At 49.5% G+C, this 15,385-nt stretch overlaps 1 protein-coding gene across 13 annotated transcripts in view; it reads left to right on the top strand.

Annotated features, from left to right (window-relative positions):
* SPEN (spen family transcriptional repressor) overlaps positions 1-14,088 on the top strand; it is an 87,423-nt gene extending 73,335 nt beyond the window's left edge. For all 13 annotated transcript variants that reach the window (XM_070602178.1, XM_070602152.1, XM_070602131.1 and 10 more), the window contains 5 exons: positions 2,315-10,481; positions 10,891-11,391; positions 11,561-11,755; positions 12,352-12,510; positions 12,956-14,088. In XM_070602178.1, the coding sequence (XP_070458279.1) occupies positions 2,315-10,481; positions 10,891-11,391; positions 11,561-11,755; positions 12,352-12,510; positions 12,956-13,087 (9,154 nt within the window). In that variant the 3' untranslated portion in view covers positions 13,088-14,088. The remainder of the gene's footprint in view (positions 1-2,314; positions 10,482-10,890; positions 11,392-11,560; positions 11,756-12,351; positions 12,511-12,955) is intronic.
* The last annotated feature ends 1,297 nt before the right edge of the window (positions 14,089-15,385 follow it).

The following is a 15,385-nucleotide window of genomic DNA, read 5'->3' as shown; positions in this document are numbered from 1 at the left end:
TAACACTTGACCAGAGTGATTCTCAAGATGAATTTACAGGGTCACAATATGCTTAGATAAGTTTCCCACCTACTTGTGGTAGTTTGGATCATGTGAACAGAGTTCTTTCAGAGTTCCTCGAGGACCCTGTCAGAGTCTTCTGTGCGTAGGACTAAGTGCTCAGTTGTGTACTATCTCCTGCGTAAGTTGAGTGCCTTGAGGGCAGGAACGCTCACTTCTTTTGGTAGTCATAGGGCCCAGCAAAATAGGTGCAAAGCCGTGATTTATTAAAGTGAGCAGTGCTCCAGCACTAATGTTTACACATAGACCTTTGACTTCTATAACTTTTTTGGTATTTTCGGATATAATTTAGTTAGCTTAATTTCAAAAATATCGAGACTATTTTTAAAATATGAGTTCAAGCCTACTATTAATCTGAGCAGTAAACCAACGACCCTTTTCGGTGTCTTAATCACTTTATATTAGAAAGCGTATAGTGTGTTCACTTCTACATATGAAAATGATGCTTCCTTGGAGTTTGTATTTATGGTGGTAAGGAGTTAAGCTAGCTTAATTTCATGCCTAGTAACATTTATTTGCAAGATGCCTGGCCAGTATTTAGGCAAAGAATCTGATTCCTGTGGAACTGTAGAAGGATCATCTTGCATCCAGTTAAACCAAATCTCATAGGTCATAAAATATTGTCGTTGGACTGAGAAAGTTCAGTATAAGTGCATATAATAATGTGTTATTTGATGCTTCCAGTGTTTGTTATGTCTAGGTGCTTCCTTTGCTGTTGAAAATGGGTTGGAACATCACACAGTAGCAGCTTTGACATATTTTCCTAAGGTTCATTCTCTCAACAGATATTTGAGTGACTGCTTTGAGCCAAGCACTGTTAAAAGAGCTAGAGAAATTGTGGCCAAGAAGACAAAAGCTCATGCCCTTAGGGGCTTCAGTTCTAGATTCGTTATGTTTCAGTGAGCCACTAATGGCAATACTCTGTAGAAGGAGCAAGCCATACCTGCTTGAGAGAACAAAAACTGAGAGTGAACAAGAGTGAAGGAATTGACCTGTTAAGACGAATTTCATTTTATACACCCTACATGGTCTTGTGTGCAAACTTAATCCTCTTTTGAATGCACTGGGACATGTCACTGTGGGAGAAAAGCCATGGTGAATAATTCTTCTTCTTCTTCTTTTTTGGTGAGGAAGATTGGCCTTGAGCTAACATCTGTTGCCAATCTTCCTCTTTTTTTTTTTTCCTTCTTCCCCAAAGCCCCAGCACATAGTTGTATATGCTAGTTGTAGGTCATTCTAGTTCTTCTATGTGGGATACCGCCACAGTGTGGCTTGATGAGCGGTATGTAGGTCCACACCCAGGATCTGAACCGGTGAAGCCCAGGACACTGAAGCAGAGCTCGCAAAATTAACCACTTGGCTATGGGGCTGGCCGTGGTGGTGAATTCTTTCACAGTTGAGGAATCTTCTCACAAAGCTTATAATCATCGATTTGTTAGTTAGCACTTGGGAAAAAGTAACATTAACTGAAAGCCAAGTATGTGCCTTGCATTATGCTAGGAAAGTTTTTACAAATGTTATCTTATTTAATCTTCTTAAGAGCCTTATGAGGACAAGTTATCGTTTTACAAATGACGAGACTGAGCCCATGGAGACTTGCCCCCAATATGTGTTTTTTAATTGTGAATTGAGATAGAGGTGTTATCAGTATCATACAGGTCACATAGATGGGAAGATTTTAATTAAATTATCTGTTTTTCCAAACAGTGCATTTGTCTCCCAAGTTGTGCTAAGAATATCTTTTGGCAAGAAAAGTAATTATGAAAGACTTAGAAATGTGGGGATGTGACACTGTCTAATACGGTGCTCATTATAAGTTACGGCTGAAGCTCTGCTGTCCAAGAGAAACCATGCAAGTTACAGAGGTGCTCTGAAATTTTCTAGTAGACACATTAAAAAATAAAAAGAAAAGGTGAAATTTTATTTAACTCAGTATGTCTAAACTAACATATTATCATTTCAACATATAATCATTCTAAATAAATTATTGAAGTGTTTCTTTTTTTTTAAGCTACATCTACCAAGTAGAGTATATAATGTACACTCACATCTCAATTCAGACTAGCCAAATTTCACATTCTCAGTAGCCACATGGGGCTAGTGGCTATCATATTGGACAGTGCAGGTCTAACTAATGATTAAATAATGGCAGAGATTTTCAGAGGCAGGACTTTGTAATCTTGTATGCATGATTTCATGTGTAAGTGGCAAGGAAACAAAAAGAACTAATATATTCTTTTTTGGTTTTTGGCAGAGAGGAACGAAGGGGATCTTATGACTATAGCCAAGATCGTACATATTATGAGAATGTTCGTACTCCAGGTACATATCCTGAGGATTCCAGACGGGACTATCCACCTCGAGGGAGAGAATTTTATTCAGAATGGGAAACTTACCAAGGAGACTACTATGAATCACGATATTATGACGATCCTCGGGAATACAGGGATTACAGAAATGATCCTTATGAACAAGATATTCGGGAATACAGTTACAGGCAAAGGGAACGGGAAAGAGAACGTGAAAGATTTGAGTCTGACCGGGACAGAGACCACGAGAGGAGGCCCATTGAACGCAGTCAGAGTCCAGTGCACTTGCGACGCCCTCAGAGTCCTGGCGCATCTCCCTCACAGTCAGAGAGGTTGCCAAGTGATTCTGAGAGGAGGATGTACAGCCGATCCTCAGACCGGAGTGGAAGCTGTAGCTCACTTTCCCCTCCAAGATATGATAAACTTGACAAATCTCGTTTGGAACGTTACACAAAAAATGAAAAGACAGATAAAGAACGAACTTTTGATCCCGAGAGAGTGGAAAGAGAGAGACGCTTAATAAGGAAGGAAAAAGTGGAAAAGGACAAAACGGATAAGCAGAAACGAAAAGGAAAAGTTCATTCCCCTAGTTCTCAGTCTTCAGAAACAGACCAAGAAAACGAGAGAGAACAGAGCCCTGAAAAATCAAGGAGTTCTAATAAACTGAGCAGAGACAAAGCTGACAAGGAAGGAATAGCCAAAAACCGCCTAGAACTCATGCCTTGTGTGGTTTTGACTCGAGTGAAAGAAAAAGAAGGGAAGGTTATTGATCACACTCCTTTGGAAAAGCTTAAAGCCAAGTTTGATAATGACACTGTCAAGTCTTCTGCCCTAGATCAGAAACTTCAGGTCTCTCAAACGGAGCCTGTGAAATCTGACTTGTCTAAACCAGAATCTGTTAGAATGAAAGTGCCAAAGGAAAAGGGGCTTTCAAGCCACGGAGAAGTGGTAGAAAAGGAAGGCAGGCTTAAACCCAGGAAGCACCTAAAACCAGAGCAGACTGCCGATGGGGTCAGCACTGTGGATCTGGAGAAGCTGGAAGCAAGGAAAAGGCGTTTTGCAGATTCCAATTTGAAAGCAGAAAGGCAAAAAGCAGAAGTCAAGAAAAATAGTCCAGAGATGGAGGATGCTCGGGTGCTTTTAAAAAAGCAGCCTGACATTTCATCTAGAGATGTCATTCTGCTGAGGGAAGGAGAGTCTGAAAGAAAACCTGTGAGGAAAGAAATTCTTAAAAGAGAATCTAAAAAAATAAAATTAGATAGACTTAATGCTGTTTCCAGCCCAAAAGACTGTCAGGAGCTTGCCAATATTTCTGTTGGAACTGGCTCAAGGCCCAACTCAGACCTGCAAGCAAGGCTAGGAGAACCAGTAGGTGAATCTGTGGAAAATCAAGAAATCCAATCAAAAAAACCCACTCCTTCAAAACCACAGCTCAAACAGCTGCAGCTATTAGATGATCAAGGACCAGAGAGAGAAGATATTAGGAAGAACCATTGCAGTCTTCGTGATGAAACACTTGAATGTAAATCAGGCCAAGAGAAACCACATTCAGTAAATACTGAAGAAAAAATTGGCATTGATATTGATCACACACAGAGTTACCGAAAACAAATGGAGCAGAGTCGTAGAAAACAGCAGATGGAGATGGAAATAGCCAAGTCTGAGAAGTTTGGCAGTCCTAAAAAAGATGTAGATGAATATGAAAGACGTAGTCTTGTTCACGAGGTCGGCAAACCTCCTCAAGATGTCACTGATGACTCTCCTCCCAGCAAAAAGAAGAGGATGGACCATGTTGATTTTGATATCTGCACCAAGAGAGAAAGGAATTACAGAAGTTCACGCCAAATCAGTGAAGATTCTGAAAGGACTGGTGGCTCTCCCAGTATCCGACATGGTTCTTTCCATGAAGAAGATGACCCCATAAGCTCCCCTAGGCTAATGTCAGTTAAAGGGTCTCCTAAAGTAGATGAAAAAGGTCTCCCCTATTCTAATATAACAGTCAGGGAAGAGTCCTTAAAGTTTAATCCTTATGATTCTAGCAGGAGAGAACAGATGGCAGACATGGCCAAAATAAAGCTAACTGTTTTGCATTCTGAAGATGAACTAAATCGCTGGGACTCTCAAATGAAACAAGATGCCGGCAGATTTGATGTGAGTTTCCCAAACAGCATAATTAAGAGAGACAGCCTTCGAAAGAGGTCCGTACGTGACTTGGAACCTGGTGAGGTGCCTTCTGATTCTGATGAAGATGCTGAACACAAATCCCACTCACCCAGGGCCTCTGCATTATATGAAAGTTCTCGATTGTCTTTTTTATTGAGGGACAGAGAAGACAAACTACGTGAGCGAGATGAAAGACTCTCTAGTTCTTTAGAAAGGAATAAATTTTATTCTTTTGCATTGGATAAGACAATCACACCAGACACTAAGGCTTTGCTTGAAAGAGCTAAATCCCTCTCTTCATCTCGAGAAGAAAATTGGTCTTTTCTCGATTGGGACTCCCGATTTGCTAATTTTCGAAACAGCAAAGATAAAGAAAAGGTTGACTCTGCTCCAAGACCTATTCCATCCTGGTACATGAAAAAGAAGAAAATTCGGACTGATTCAGAAGGAAAAATGGATGATAAAAAAGATGATCATAAAGAAGAAGAACAGGAAAGGCAAGAATTATTTGCTTCTCGTTTTTTACACAGCTCAATCTTTGAACAAGATTCCAAGCGACTGCAGCATCTAGAGAGAAAAGATGAAGAACCTGACTTCATTTCTGGCAGGTTGTACGGGAGGCAGGCATCTGATGGAGCAAACAGCACAGCTGATTTGATTCAAGAGCCAGTAGTTCTTTTCCATAGCAGATTTATGGAGCTCACACGAATGCAACAGAAAGAAAAAGAAAAAGACCAAAAACCCAAAGAGGCTGAGAAACAGGAAGATACAGAGGATCATCCCAAGACCCCAGAATCTGCTTCTGAGACTAAAGAGTCAGAACTGAAAACTCCATCTTCTGTTGGGCCTCCTAGTGTCACAGTTGTAACGCCAGAGTCAGCAGCATCAGTGGAGAAGACAGCTGGTGAAAAAACAGAAGAGGTGTCTTCAGTGACAGAAGAGAAGACCATGGAGCCAGCCTCTGTCTCAGAAGAAGCAAAACCTGTATCTGAACTGGCTCCCATTGCTGTGGAGCAACCTGAACCAGTTGACTTGCCCCCAGGAGTGGACACCAAGAAAGATGCTGCCGGGACTCCTTCAGTTGTTGAAGAAAATTCATCAGTTGATCAGCTGCCTTATCTGGATGCAAAGCCTCCAACTCCTGGGGCCTCATTTTCCCAGGTAGAGATCACTGCAGATCCAGAGCCTGATAGTACCCAACCACTTTCAAATCCGACTCAGAAGCCTGAGGAAGCTGATGAGCCAAAAGTGGAGAAGCCAGATTCAACTGCTAATGTTGAGCCTAATGCAAATCAAAAAGCTGAAGTTGTTCCTGAGGTTCAGCCTCAAGCTGCTGAAGATATAGAGGTTGATCCTCCAGTTGCTGCAAAAGATAAAAAGCCAAACAAAAGTAAACGTTCCAAGACCCCCATTCAGGCAGCTGCAGCAAGTATCGTGGAGAAGCCTGTCACAAGGAAGAGTGAGAGGATAGATCGAGAAAAACTCAAGCGGTCCAATTCTCCGCGAGGAGAAGCACAGAAGCTCTTAGAATTGAAGATGGAGGCAGAGAAGATTACAAGGACTGCCTCTAAAAACTCAGCTGCAGACCCTGAACACCCTGAGCCAAGTTTGCCCCTCAGCCGAACAAGGCGCCGGAATGTAAGGAGTGTCTATGCCACCATGGGTGACCACGAGAGCCGCTCTCCAGTCAAAGAGCCCACCGAGCAACCGAGAGTGACAAGGAAGAGATTGGAGCGGGAGCTTCAGGAGGCTGCAGCAGTTCCCACTACCCCTCGGAGGGGAAGGCCTCCAAAAACACGCCGTCGAGCTGATGATGACGATGAGGCCGAGGCGAAAGAACCAGTTGAAACACTCAAACCAGCTGAGGGATGGAGATCCCCAAGATCCCAAAAATCAGTAGCTGCTGGTGGCCCACAAGGGAAAAAGGGGAAAAATGAACCAAAAGTTGATGCTGAACGTCCTGAGGCCACCACCGAGATGAGTCCCCAAGGAAACGTGAAAGAAAATAGCACAAAATCCAAGACTGATAAAGAAGAAGCAAGTACTGAACAGAAACGTGACAAAAAGGAAATTAGCACAGACAAAAATCCACCTGAAACCCCTCCAGTTGAAGTGGTGGAGAAAAAAACAGCCCCTGAAAAAAACTCCAAGTCAAAGAGAGGAAGATCTCGAAACCCTCGGTCAGCAGTGGACAGATCTGCAAATCTGAAAAATGTGGATGCCAATGCCAGTTCCGCTGTGGCTGCAGGCTCTGCAGGGCTGGCAGCAGAGAAGGAACCTGGGGTTGTGGCAGTCTCGCCTGAGAAGAGCGAGAGTCCCCAAAAGGAGGGTAGTTTATCATCCCAGTTGAACAGTGGTCCAGCTGATGCAGACAAGGAACCAGAGAAGGAAGATGTGCCTGCCTCTAAGCCGTCCCCAGAAGCCAAGCAGTTATCCAAGCAGATGGAGCTGGAGCAGGCCGTGGAGAACATCGCCAAGCTCACTGAAACGTCTGCCGCTGCAGCTTTCAAGGCGGCAGCCACAGATGCACCAGAGGGCCTTGCTGAGGACGGGAACAAGCCTGCACACCAAGCAAGTGAAACCGAACTGGCTGCGGCCATTGGTTCAATCATCAATGACATTTCTGGGGAGCCAGAAAACTTCCCAGCACCTCCACCTTACCCTGCAGAATCTCAGACAGGTCTGCAGCCCCATTCTCAAGTGCTGCAGTCTCCTGAGGAAGGAATGGAGCCTGAGACCGATGAGGCCGTATCTGGCATCTTGGAGACTGAGGCTGCTACAGAATCTTCTGGGCCACCAGACAGCACCCCTGACCCATCAGTGGGCTCAGCAGATACCAAGGAAGCCAGAGGGAAGAGCAGCGAAACGTCCCACCCAGTGCCAGAAGCCAAAGGATCGAAAGAAGCGGAAGTTGCTGTTGCTCGGAAAGACAAAGGGCGCCAGAAGACAACTCGATCCCGCCGCAAACGGAACACAAACAAGAAAACAGGGAGTACTGCAGAGACCCGTGTCCTGGCACCTGACCAAGTGCCAAGCACGAGTCCTGCTACAAGTGAGGGGACGACGGCACAACCCCCAGAAACTCCACAGGAAGAAAAGCAGAGTGAAAAGCCCCAGTCCCCTCTCCCTGAGTCCTGTGCTTCTGACCCAAGCAAGACTCCATCCGTGGAAAACTTGTCCCAAGAAAGCAGTGTTGAAGAAAAGACTCCAACCAAAGTGTCTGTGCTCCCAGACCCTCTCCCCCCATCGCAGCCCGTGCCCATGGAGGATGAGCCTCAGGCCAGATTCAAGGTGCATTCCATCATTGAGAGTGACCCAGTGACCCCGCCCAGTGACTCAAGCATACCTACCCCCACAATTCCTTCTGTAACTGCAGCAAAGCTCCCACCCCCTGTTGCCTCTGGGGGGATCCCACACCAGAGTCCCCCTACTAAGGTGACAGAGTGGATCACAAGGCAGGAGGAGCCGCGGGCTCAGTCCACCCCCTCTCCAGCTCTTCCCCCAGACACAAAAGCCTCTGACATCGACACCAGCTCCAGTACGCTGAGAAAGATCCTCATGGACCCCAAATATGTATCTGCCACGGGCATCACTTCCACAAGCGTCACAACTGCCATTGCTGAGCCTGTCAGTGCTGCCCCTTGCCTGCATGAGGCGCCACCCCCTCAAGTTGAATCTAAAAAGCCTCTTTTAGAAGAAAAACCAGCAAATCCAGTAACAAACACCTCCGATACACAGGCCTCAGAGGTTCTAGTAGCCACTGACAAAGAAAAGGTGGCTCCAGTCATTGCTCCCAAAATTACTTCTGTCATTAGCCGGATGCCTGTCAGCATTGATTTGGAGAATTCACAAAAGATAACTCTGGCAAAACCAGCTCCTCAAACCCTGACTGGCTTGGTGAGTGCGCTTACTGGCCTGGTGAATGTCTCCTTGGTCCCAGTGAATGCGCTGACTGGGCCAGTGAATGCCCTGAAAGGCCCTGTGAAGGGCTCAGTGACCACGCTGAAAAGTTTGGTGAACACTCCTGCGGGCCCCGTGAACGTCCTGAAGGGGCCAGTGAACGTTCTGACGGGTCCAGTGAACGTTCTCACCGCTCCGGTGAACGCCACTGTGGGCACCGTGAACACCGCCACGGGTGTGGTGAGTGCTGCTGCTGGGGCAGTGAATGCCGCCACAGGTGCAGTGACAGTCACATCAGGTGCGGTGACTGCTGCATCTGGTGGTGTGACTGCCACAACAACAGGTGCAGTGACTGTGACAGGCGCAGTGATTGCATCCTCAGCAAAGTGCAAACAGAGATCAAGCAGTAACGAAAATAGTCGGTTCCACCCAGGGTCTATGTCTGTAATTGACGACCGTTCGGCGGAAACAGGCTCTGGTGCTGGGCTGCGTGTGAACACTTCAGAGGGGGTTGTCCTTCTGAGCTATTCAGGGCAGAAGACTGAAGGCCCACAGCGGATCAGCGCCAAGATCAGCCAGATCCCTCCAGCGAGTGCAATGGACATTGAATTTCAACAGTCGGTATCCAAGTCTCAGGTCAAGCCTGATTCTGTCGCACCATCGCAGCCTCTGCCCAAAGGCCCTCCAGCTCCTTCGGGCTATGCAAATGTGGCCACCCATTCCACTCTGGTACTGACTGCCCAGACGTACAATGCATCTCCTGTGATTTCATCTGTGAAGGCTGACCGTCCATCCTTGGAGAAGCCTGAACCCATTCACCTCTCTGTGTCCACACCTGTCACCCAGGGTGGCACAGTGAAGGTTCTCACCCAGGGCATAAACACACCCCCAGTGCTGGTTCACAATCAGCTGGTTCTGACCCCAAGCATAGTCACCACTAATAAAAAGCTTGCTGACCCCGTCACCCTCAAAATAGAGACCAAGGTCCTTCAGCCAGCTAACCTGGGGTCCACTCTCACTCCCCACCACCCTCCTGCTCTGCCCAGCAAACTGCCTGCAGAAGTGAACCATGTCACCTCGGGGCCCAGTACCCCAACAGATCGAACTGTCTCCCATTTGGCGGCTACAAAGCCAGATGCACATTCTCCTCGACCCAGTGGACCTGTTCCATCTCCGTTCCCAAGGGCAAGCCACCCTAGCACCACCACATCCACTCCTCTCTCTACTAATGCCACAGTCATGTTGGCTGCAGGCATTCCTGTGCCTCAGTTCATCTCTAGCATACACCCAGAGCAGTCTGTCATCATGCCACCCCACAGCATCACCCAGACCGTTTCCCTTAGCCACCTGTCCCAGGGCGAGGTGAGAATGAACACACCCACGCTGCCCAGCATCACCTACAGCATCCGGCCAGAGACACTTCACTCTCCTCGGGCCCCACTGCAGCCCCAGCAAATAGAGGTCAGGGCCCCACAGCGTGCGGGCACACCCCAGCCAGCCACAGCTGGTGTGCCTGCCCTGGCCTCCCAGCACTCTCCAGAGGAAGAAGTACATTATCACCTCCCTGTCGCTCGAGCCACAGCCCCTGTGCAGTCAGAGGTGCTGGTCATGCAGTCTGAGTACCGACTGCATCCATACACCGTGCCCCGGGATGTGAGGATCATGGTGCATCCCCATGTGACGGCAGTCAGTGAGCAGCCCCGGGCAGCAGACGGGGTGGTGAAGGTGCCACCAGCCAGCAAGGCCCCTCAGCAGCCAGGAAAAGAAGCTGCCAAGACAGCAGATGCCAAAGCAGCCCCTGCCCCTGCCCCTCACGGTGAGGCCCGAATCCTCACAGTCACCCCCAGCAACCAGCTCCAGGGGCTGCCTCTGACCCCACCTGTGGTGGTGACCCATGGGGTGCAGATTGTGCATTCCAGCGGGGAGCTCTTCCAAGAGTACAGATATGGAGACATCCGTACGTACCACGGCCCGGCTCAGCTCACACACACACAGTTTCCTGCTGCTGCCCCCATTGGCCTGCCTTCCCGCGCCAAGGCTCCTGCTCAGGTGAGAGTGCCAAAAGTCACCGTTCTGGTCCAAATAATAGGTCAGGTGCCAGTCAGGTCCCTAAAATACGTGGCTAAGCTTAAAGAGCTTCCTGAATTTTGGGACGAAGGGAGCAGATCACAGCATGGAGAGCTGACGGACTTGGGAAAGTGCTCTTTGTAGGAACCTGTAGTGGTGGTCCCTGCTTGCGGGGGTCGGGGGACAGGGAATAGGTGACCTCGTTTTAGCAGAACTGTCAATCCTGAATGCCCGGGAGCATCACAGTCAGGCTAAAGCCCCTTCCCTGGGCCTGGCTGACAGGAGATGCCCTGCAGCTAACCCTGCCCAGGGCCCATGGCCAGTTAGTTGAGGGCACGATGTTGTGCTTAACAGATTCTGACTGTCCTTTTCTCTTCCTGCCCAACTCCAGGGCCCCCCTCCTGAAGGTGAGCCCTTACAGCCCACTCAGCCTGTGCAGTCTACACAGCCTGCCCAGCCCACACAGTCTACACAGCCTGCCCAGCCTGCGCAGCCCTCCCAGCTCAGCCAGCCAGGCCAGCCATCAAGCAGCAAGATGCCTCAGGTCTCCCAGGAGGCGAAGGGGACCCAGACAGGAGTAGAGCAGCCTCGCCTCCCAACCATACCTACAAACAGGCCAGCTGAGCCTCATGCCCAGGTTCAGAGGGCACAGGCGGAAGCAAGCCAGACCTCTTATCCTTCCCCCGTGTCGGTCTCTATGAAGCCTGACCTCCCGGCCCCTCTGCCTGCTCAGGCTGCCCCAAAGCAGCCGTTGTTTGTCCCCACAACCTCAGGCCCCAGCACCCCTCCAGGACTGGCTCTGCCGCATCCTGAAGCCCAGGCCACCCCGAAACAAGATTCCTCTCCACACTTGACTTCCCAGAGGCCTGTGGATATGGTCCAGCTTCTGAAGGTAAGCCTGGGCAGGGGTCTCCCCTACTGCCCTCCAAGCTGTGAGCTGTGTTAAATGTCCTAAGATCCCCGCTTGACTTAGACCGGCGAGCTGCTGCCTAGGGCCATGTCCAGCATGGCTCTGCTCTCCAGCCATGAGCTCACTATCCTGTTTGTTTCCCTGTGAGCAGAAGTACCCCATTGTGTGGCAGGGCCTGCTGGCCCTGAAGAATGACACAGCTGCTGTGCAGCTCCACTTCGTCTCCGGCAACAATGTCCTGGCCCATCGGTCCTTGCCCCTCTCTGAAGGAGGCCCCCCACTGAGGATTGCCCAGAGGATGCGGCTGGAGGCCTCACAGCTGGAAGGGGTTGCCCGAAGGATGACGGTAAGGCTCAGGCCCAGGTGAGCAACTGTCCCACCCACAGGGATGGAAGTGATGGGTGACCTCCACCTGCCTGTCTCCTTGGCTTATCATGGGGTGCAGTAATGGCTTTTTTTTTTTTTTGAGGAAGATTAGTCCTGAGCTAACATCTGCTGCCAATCCTCCTCTTTTTGCTAAGGAAGACTGGCCCTGAGCTAACACCCATGCCTATGTTTCTCTACTTTATATGTGGGACGCCTGCCACAGCATGGCTTGCCAAGTGGTGCCACGTCGGCACCCGGGATTGGACCCGGCGAACCCCGGGCCGCTGAAGCGGAATGCGTGCTCTTAACCACTGCACCACCAGGGTCGGCCCTGCAGTAATGGCATTTTTGAAGTGGTTGATGAAGGTCATGTTGTCTCCACTGGGGGTGTAAAATGTCTCTAGACCCAGAAATAAGGTGCTTTTTCATTCAACAAACATGAGGGTGGACTTTGTCATCTCAGAGGTAGGGACTTTTGTGGATTTAGGAGTCAACTCCCCTGGGTTGGGCAGGCCTCCGTGTGGGCTGCTGTTTTGGGAGGAGGCCCCTGATCACTGATAGCTGCCTCTGCCCCAGGTGGAGACAGATTACTGTCTGCTGCTGGCTCTACCATGTGGCCGAGACCAAGACGACGTCGTGAGCCAGACCGAGTCCCTCAAGGCTGCCTTCATCACCTACCTGCAGGCCAAGCAGGCGGCAGGGATCATCAACGTTCCCAACCCTGGCTCCAATCAGGTCAGCCCACTGTCCAGTGTCCTTCCTCGGTGCACACACCCGTGGGGCTGGTCTCGGCTAGTCAGGCAGTCTGAGTAACCTGGTGGCATTGGCTCCCAGTGCCAACTAGAGTAGTCCAGTAAAGTTTCCTAGACAAGGTCGGCAAAAGGGCATTCCAGATAGAGAAAACAAACAGAGCGTATGGGTGAGGCTGCCATTGCCCATCCTGGAGACAGTGAAGGGACAGCTGAGACAGCAGAGGTTTCTCTTTAGCTTAGTGATACAGAAAAGGTTCATGTTGGTTTTCTGACACCTCCTAGTTTTCTTACGGTAGACAAAATCATGGAGACATTAGCTGGGCCTCCTCAGGGCCCCTAGTTGGAAATGTTTAAAGGAAGAATGGTGGTGGGGTGGGTGATGTGAAGACAGGGGTCCCACTTCTCTCTCCCGTCGTCCCCTTCTCCAGCCCGCCTATGTGCTGCAGATCTTCCCGCCCTGCGAGTTCTCCGAGAGTCACCTGTCCCGTCTGGCCCCTGACCTCCTTGCCAGCATCTCCAACATTTCTCCCCACCTCATGATTGTCATTGCCTCTGTGTGAGCCACTGAATGGTCACCACTCAGTGTATTTTCCCGAGGCTCTGCAGCAAAAAATACAAAGGATAACCCAGCCAAGTGGAGGAAGAAGCTGCCGAAGGGACAGACTCCACTGCCGGACGCCAGCCTCGCCCTCCTGTCCGCCCGCCCGCCCCGGCCGGGCAGGCCCTCTGGGCAGTGGTGCTGCTGCCTGTATGTTTACATGACGTTTAACCCAGGACAGACCGCCAGCCGATGGGCTCGCAGACACCTCGGGGCTGGGTTTCTCCTCTTTTGGGAGAAAAGGAACATGGCAGTGGAATTAATTTTTTTGTTGTTTTTGTTTTTAAGAAACAAGAAAACAGAACTGCCTTTGCACTAAATTAGTGACTTGGACTTTTGCACAGTGAAGACAGGCTGTGGCACTCTGGACTCTAATGCAGGACTTCAGACTTCTGCTGAAACCTTGGGGTCAAGGAACATTTCATTGGGTTGTTTTGTCCCCACCCCTCCCTCCCTTGCTCATTTGGATGTGTCACCTTTCTTAATTCTCCTGCTGCCACCATCTCTGATTCACCTGGGATGTACAGTTTACAATCGAAAACGAGCAAACAGGATTTCCTTTCTTGGTGGGATACGCAGAACTTGGGATGTGTGTATATATAAATATATAATATATATAAATATATATAATACTGACTTAAAAAATCAAATTCCCCTGACATACATTTTTTTTAATCTGTGCCAAAAATGTGTTTTCAGAGAAAATCTTATTTTCATACTCAGACTTTGTATTGTCACTCATTTGTATAAGTGCGCTTCGTTACAGCACGGGCCCTGCCCCCGCGATTTGGAAGTGTCACACACACAAAAAGACTGTACAAAAAGACTGGCTTCCCCTGTTCCTTTTACCTTGACCTCTCCCCCAACTTCCTAACACTTATTAATTTATGAAACTTTTTCTCAGCGCAGTTTTGTTTTGTGTGTCCATTGGATTACAAACTTTATTAAAAAATACAAAACACATCAAGTGTGGATGTGATTGTCACCTGGGTGGGAGGACCAAGTGTCCTCAGCTTGTAGGAGCAGCTGGCCCTCATCCCACTTTTGCTTGCTTTCTCACCCCCCACCACCAAATCTGTATATGGAACCTAGTTCCTTTCTGCCACTTAATCCTCCCCAAGGATTATTTTATCTTCTACAAAATGAGATTTTCATCACAGACTGAACTTAAACCATTTTTCAATACTGTGGTGTAAATATCTGTGACACTTCAAGGTCCTGATTGATTCTTGGGTGATGTGGAAGGCACTTCAGTTTGGATACAGAATAAAAACCACCCCCACGCAAACTCAGAAGCATCTTAAGCAAGCTGTGGTGCCTTGCCTCTTCCCCTGCCTCCTCCGGTAGGGTGCAGGCTGGCCCTGCAGCAGCAGCAGTGGCGGAGCCTGGCCTGATGGTGCTCCTGCAGCTGCCTTTAGACAGGAGGGTGGGGTGGTGGGCCAGGCTTTCCCAGCTGGACCACTACAAGCCTGGCCGGGGGCGGGGTGTGTGTGTGTGTGTGTCAGAAACACAGAGACCACAGAGTTGTTCTCACTTGCAATATTATCCATCGGGCTCCTCCACACACTACACTCTGGGTGTGAGAAGATGGTGCCATCTCTGAGTGAGGGGTTACAGCTGCTGGGGGTGAACTGTGTGGAAAAGGGGCAGCGACGGCATCTCCTCTCCCTGCTGACCTGAGTAAGAATGAGCTCCTCCATGGCCCCGGCCTGCTGCTCCTCATTTCAGCAGTGCTGTGTCTCCCACCTCCCCATCAGCTCATTCCTGACCCTCCAGGTCCTCAGCCTGGTGGTAGAGACACCAATGATTCAGGGTACGTAAATGTTCCAAAGGATGGCACTGGCTTGGCCTCGAATACTCAGGCTGGGTTACTGTTAGGCGAGTGTGGAGTCCTCTTGCTTCCCCAGGCCCAACAGAAGCAAGCACGTGGCCTGTTGGGCCTGGTGCCCTCTGCCTACCTTGCTGCTCTGGCTGAATGAGTCCCTGAGCTGGGCCCTCTCTTGGTTGCCTGGATCCTGGTAAGTAGTTGTGGCCAGCCCCTGCTGACCCAGCTCCCAACCCCCTGGGCAGAGGGGAAGCAGGGTCCTAAAGCTGAATAGATGAGAAGCCCAAAGAGGAGACTGGATGAGAGGGTGGGGCATGTGGAGCTGTGCTCTCTGGCCACACCCAGACTTGGGGCAAAGAAGCCAGCTTGCTTCTAGACAGGTCCCGGGGCTGCAGTTCCATTCCAAAGGAGGGACAGCCTGGCGTTCCTAAGCAG

The sequence above is a fragment of the Equus przewalskii genome, chromosome 2, assembly GCF_037783145.1.
Source record: "Equus przewalskii isolate Varuska chromosome 2, EquPr2, whole genome shotgun sequence".
NCBI lineage: Eukaryota > Metazoa > Chordata > Mammalia > Perissodactyla > Equidae > Equus > Equus przewalskii.
This window is presented reverse-complemented; position numbering and strand designations above follow the sequence as displayed.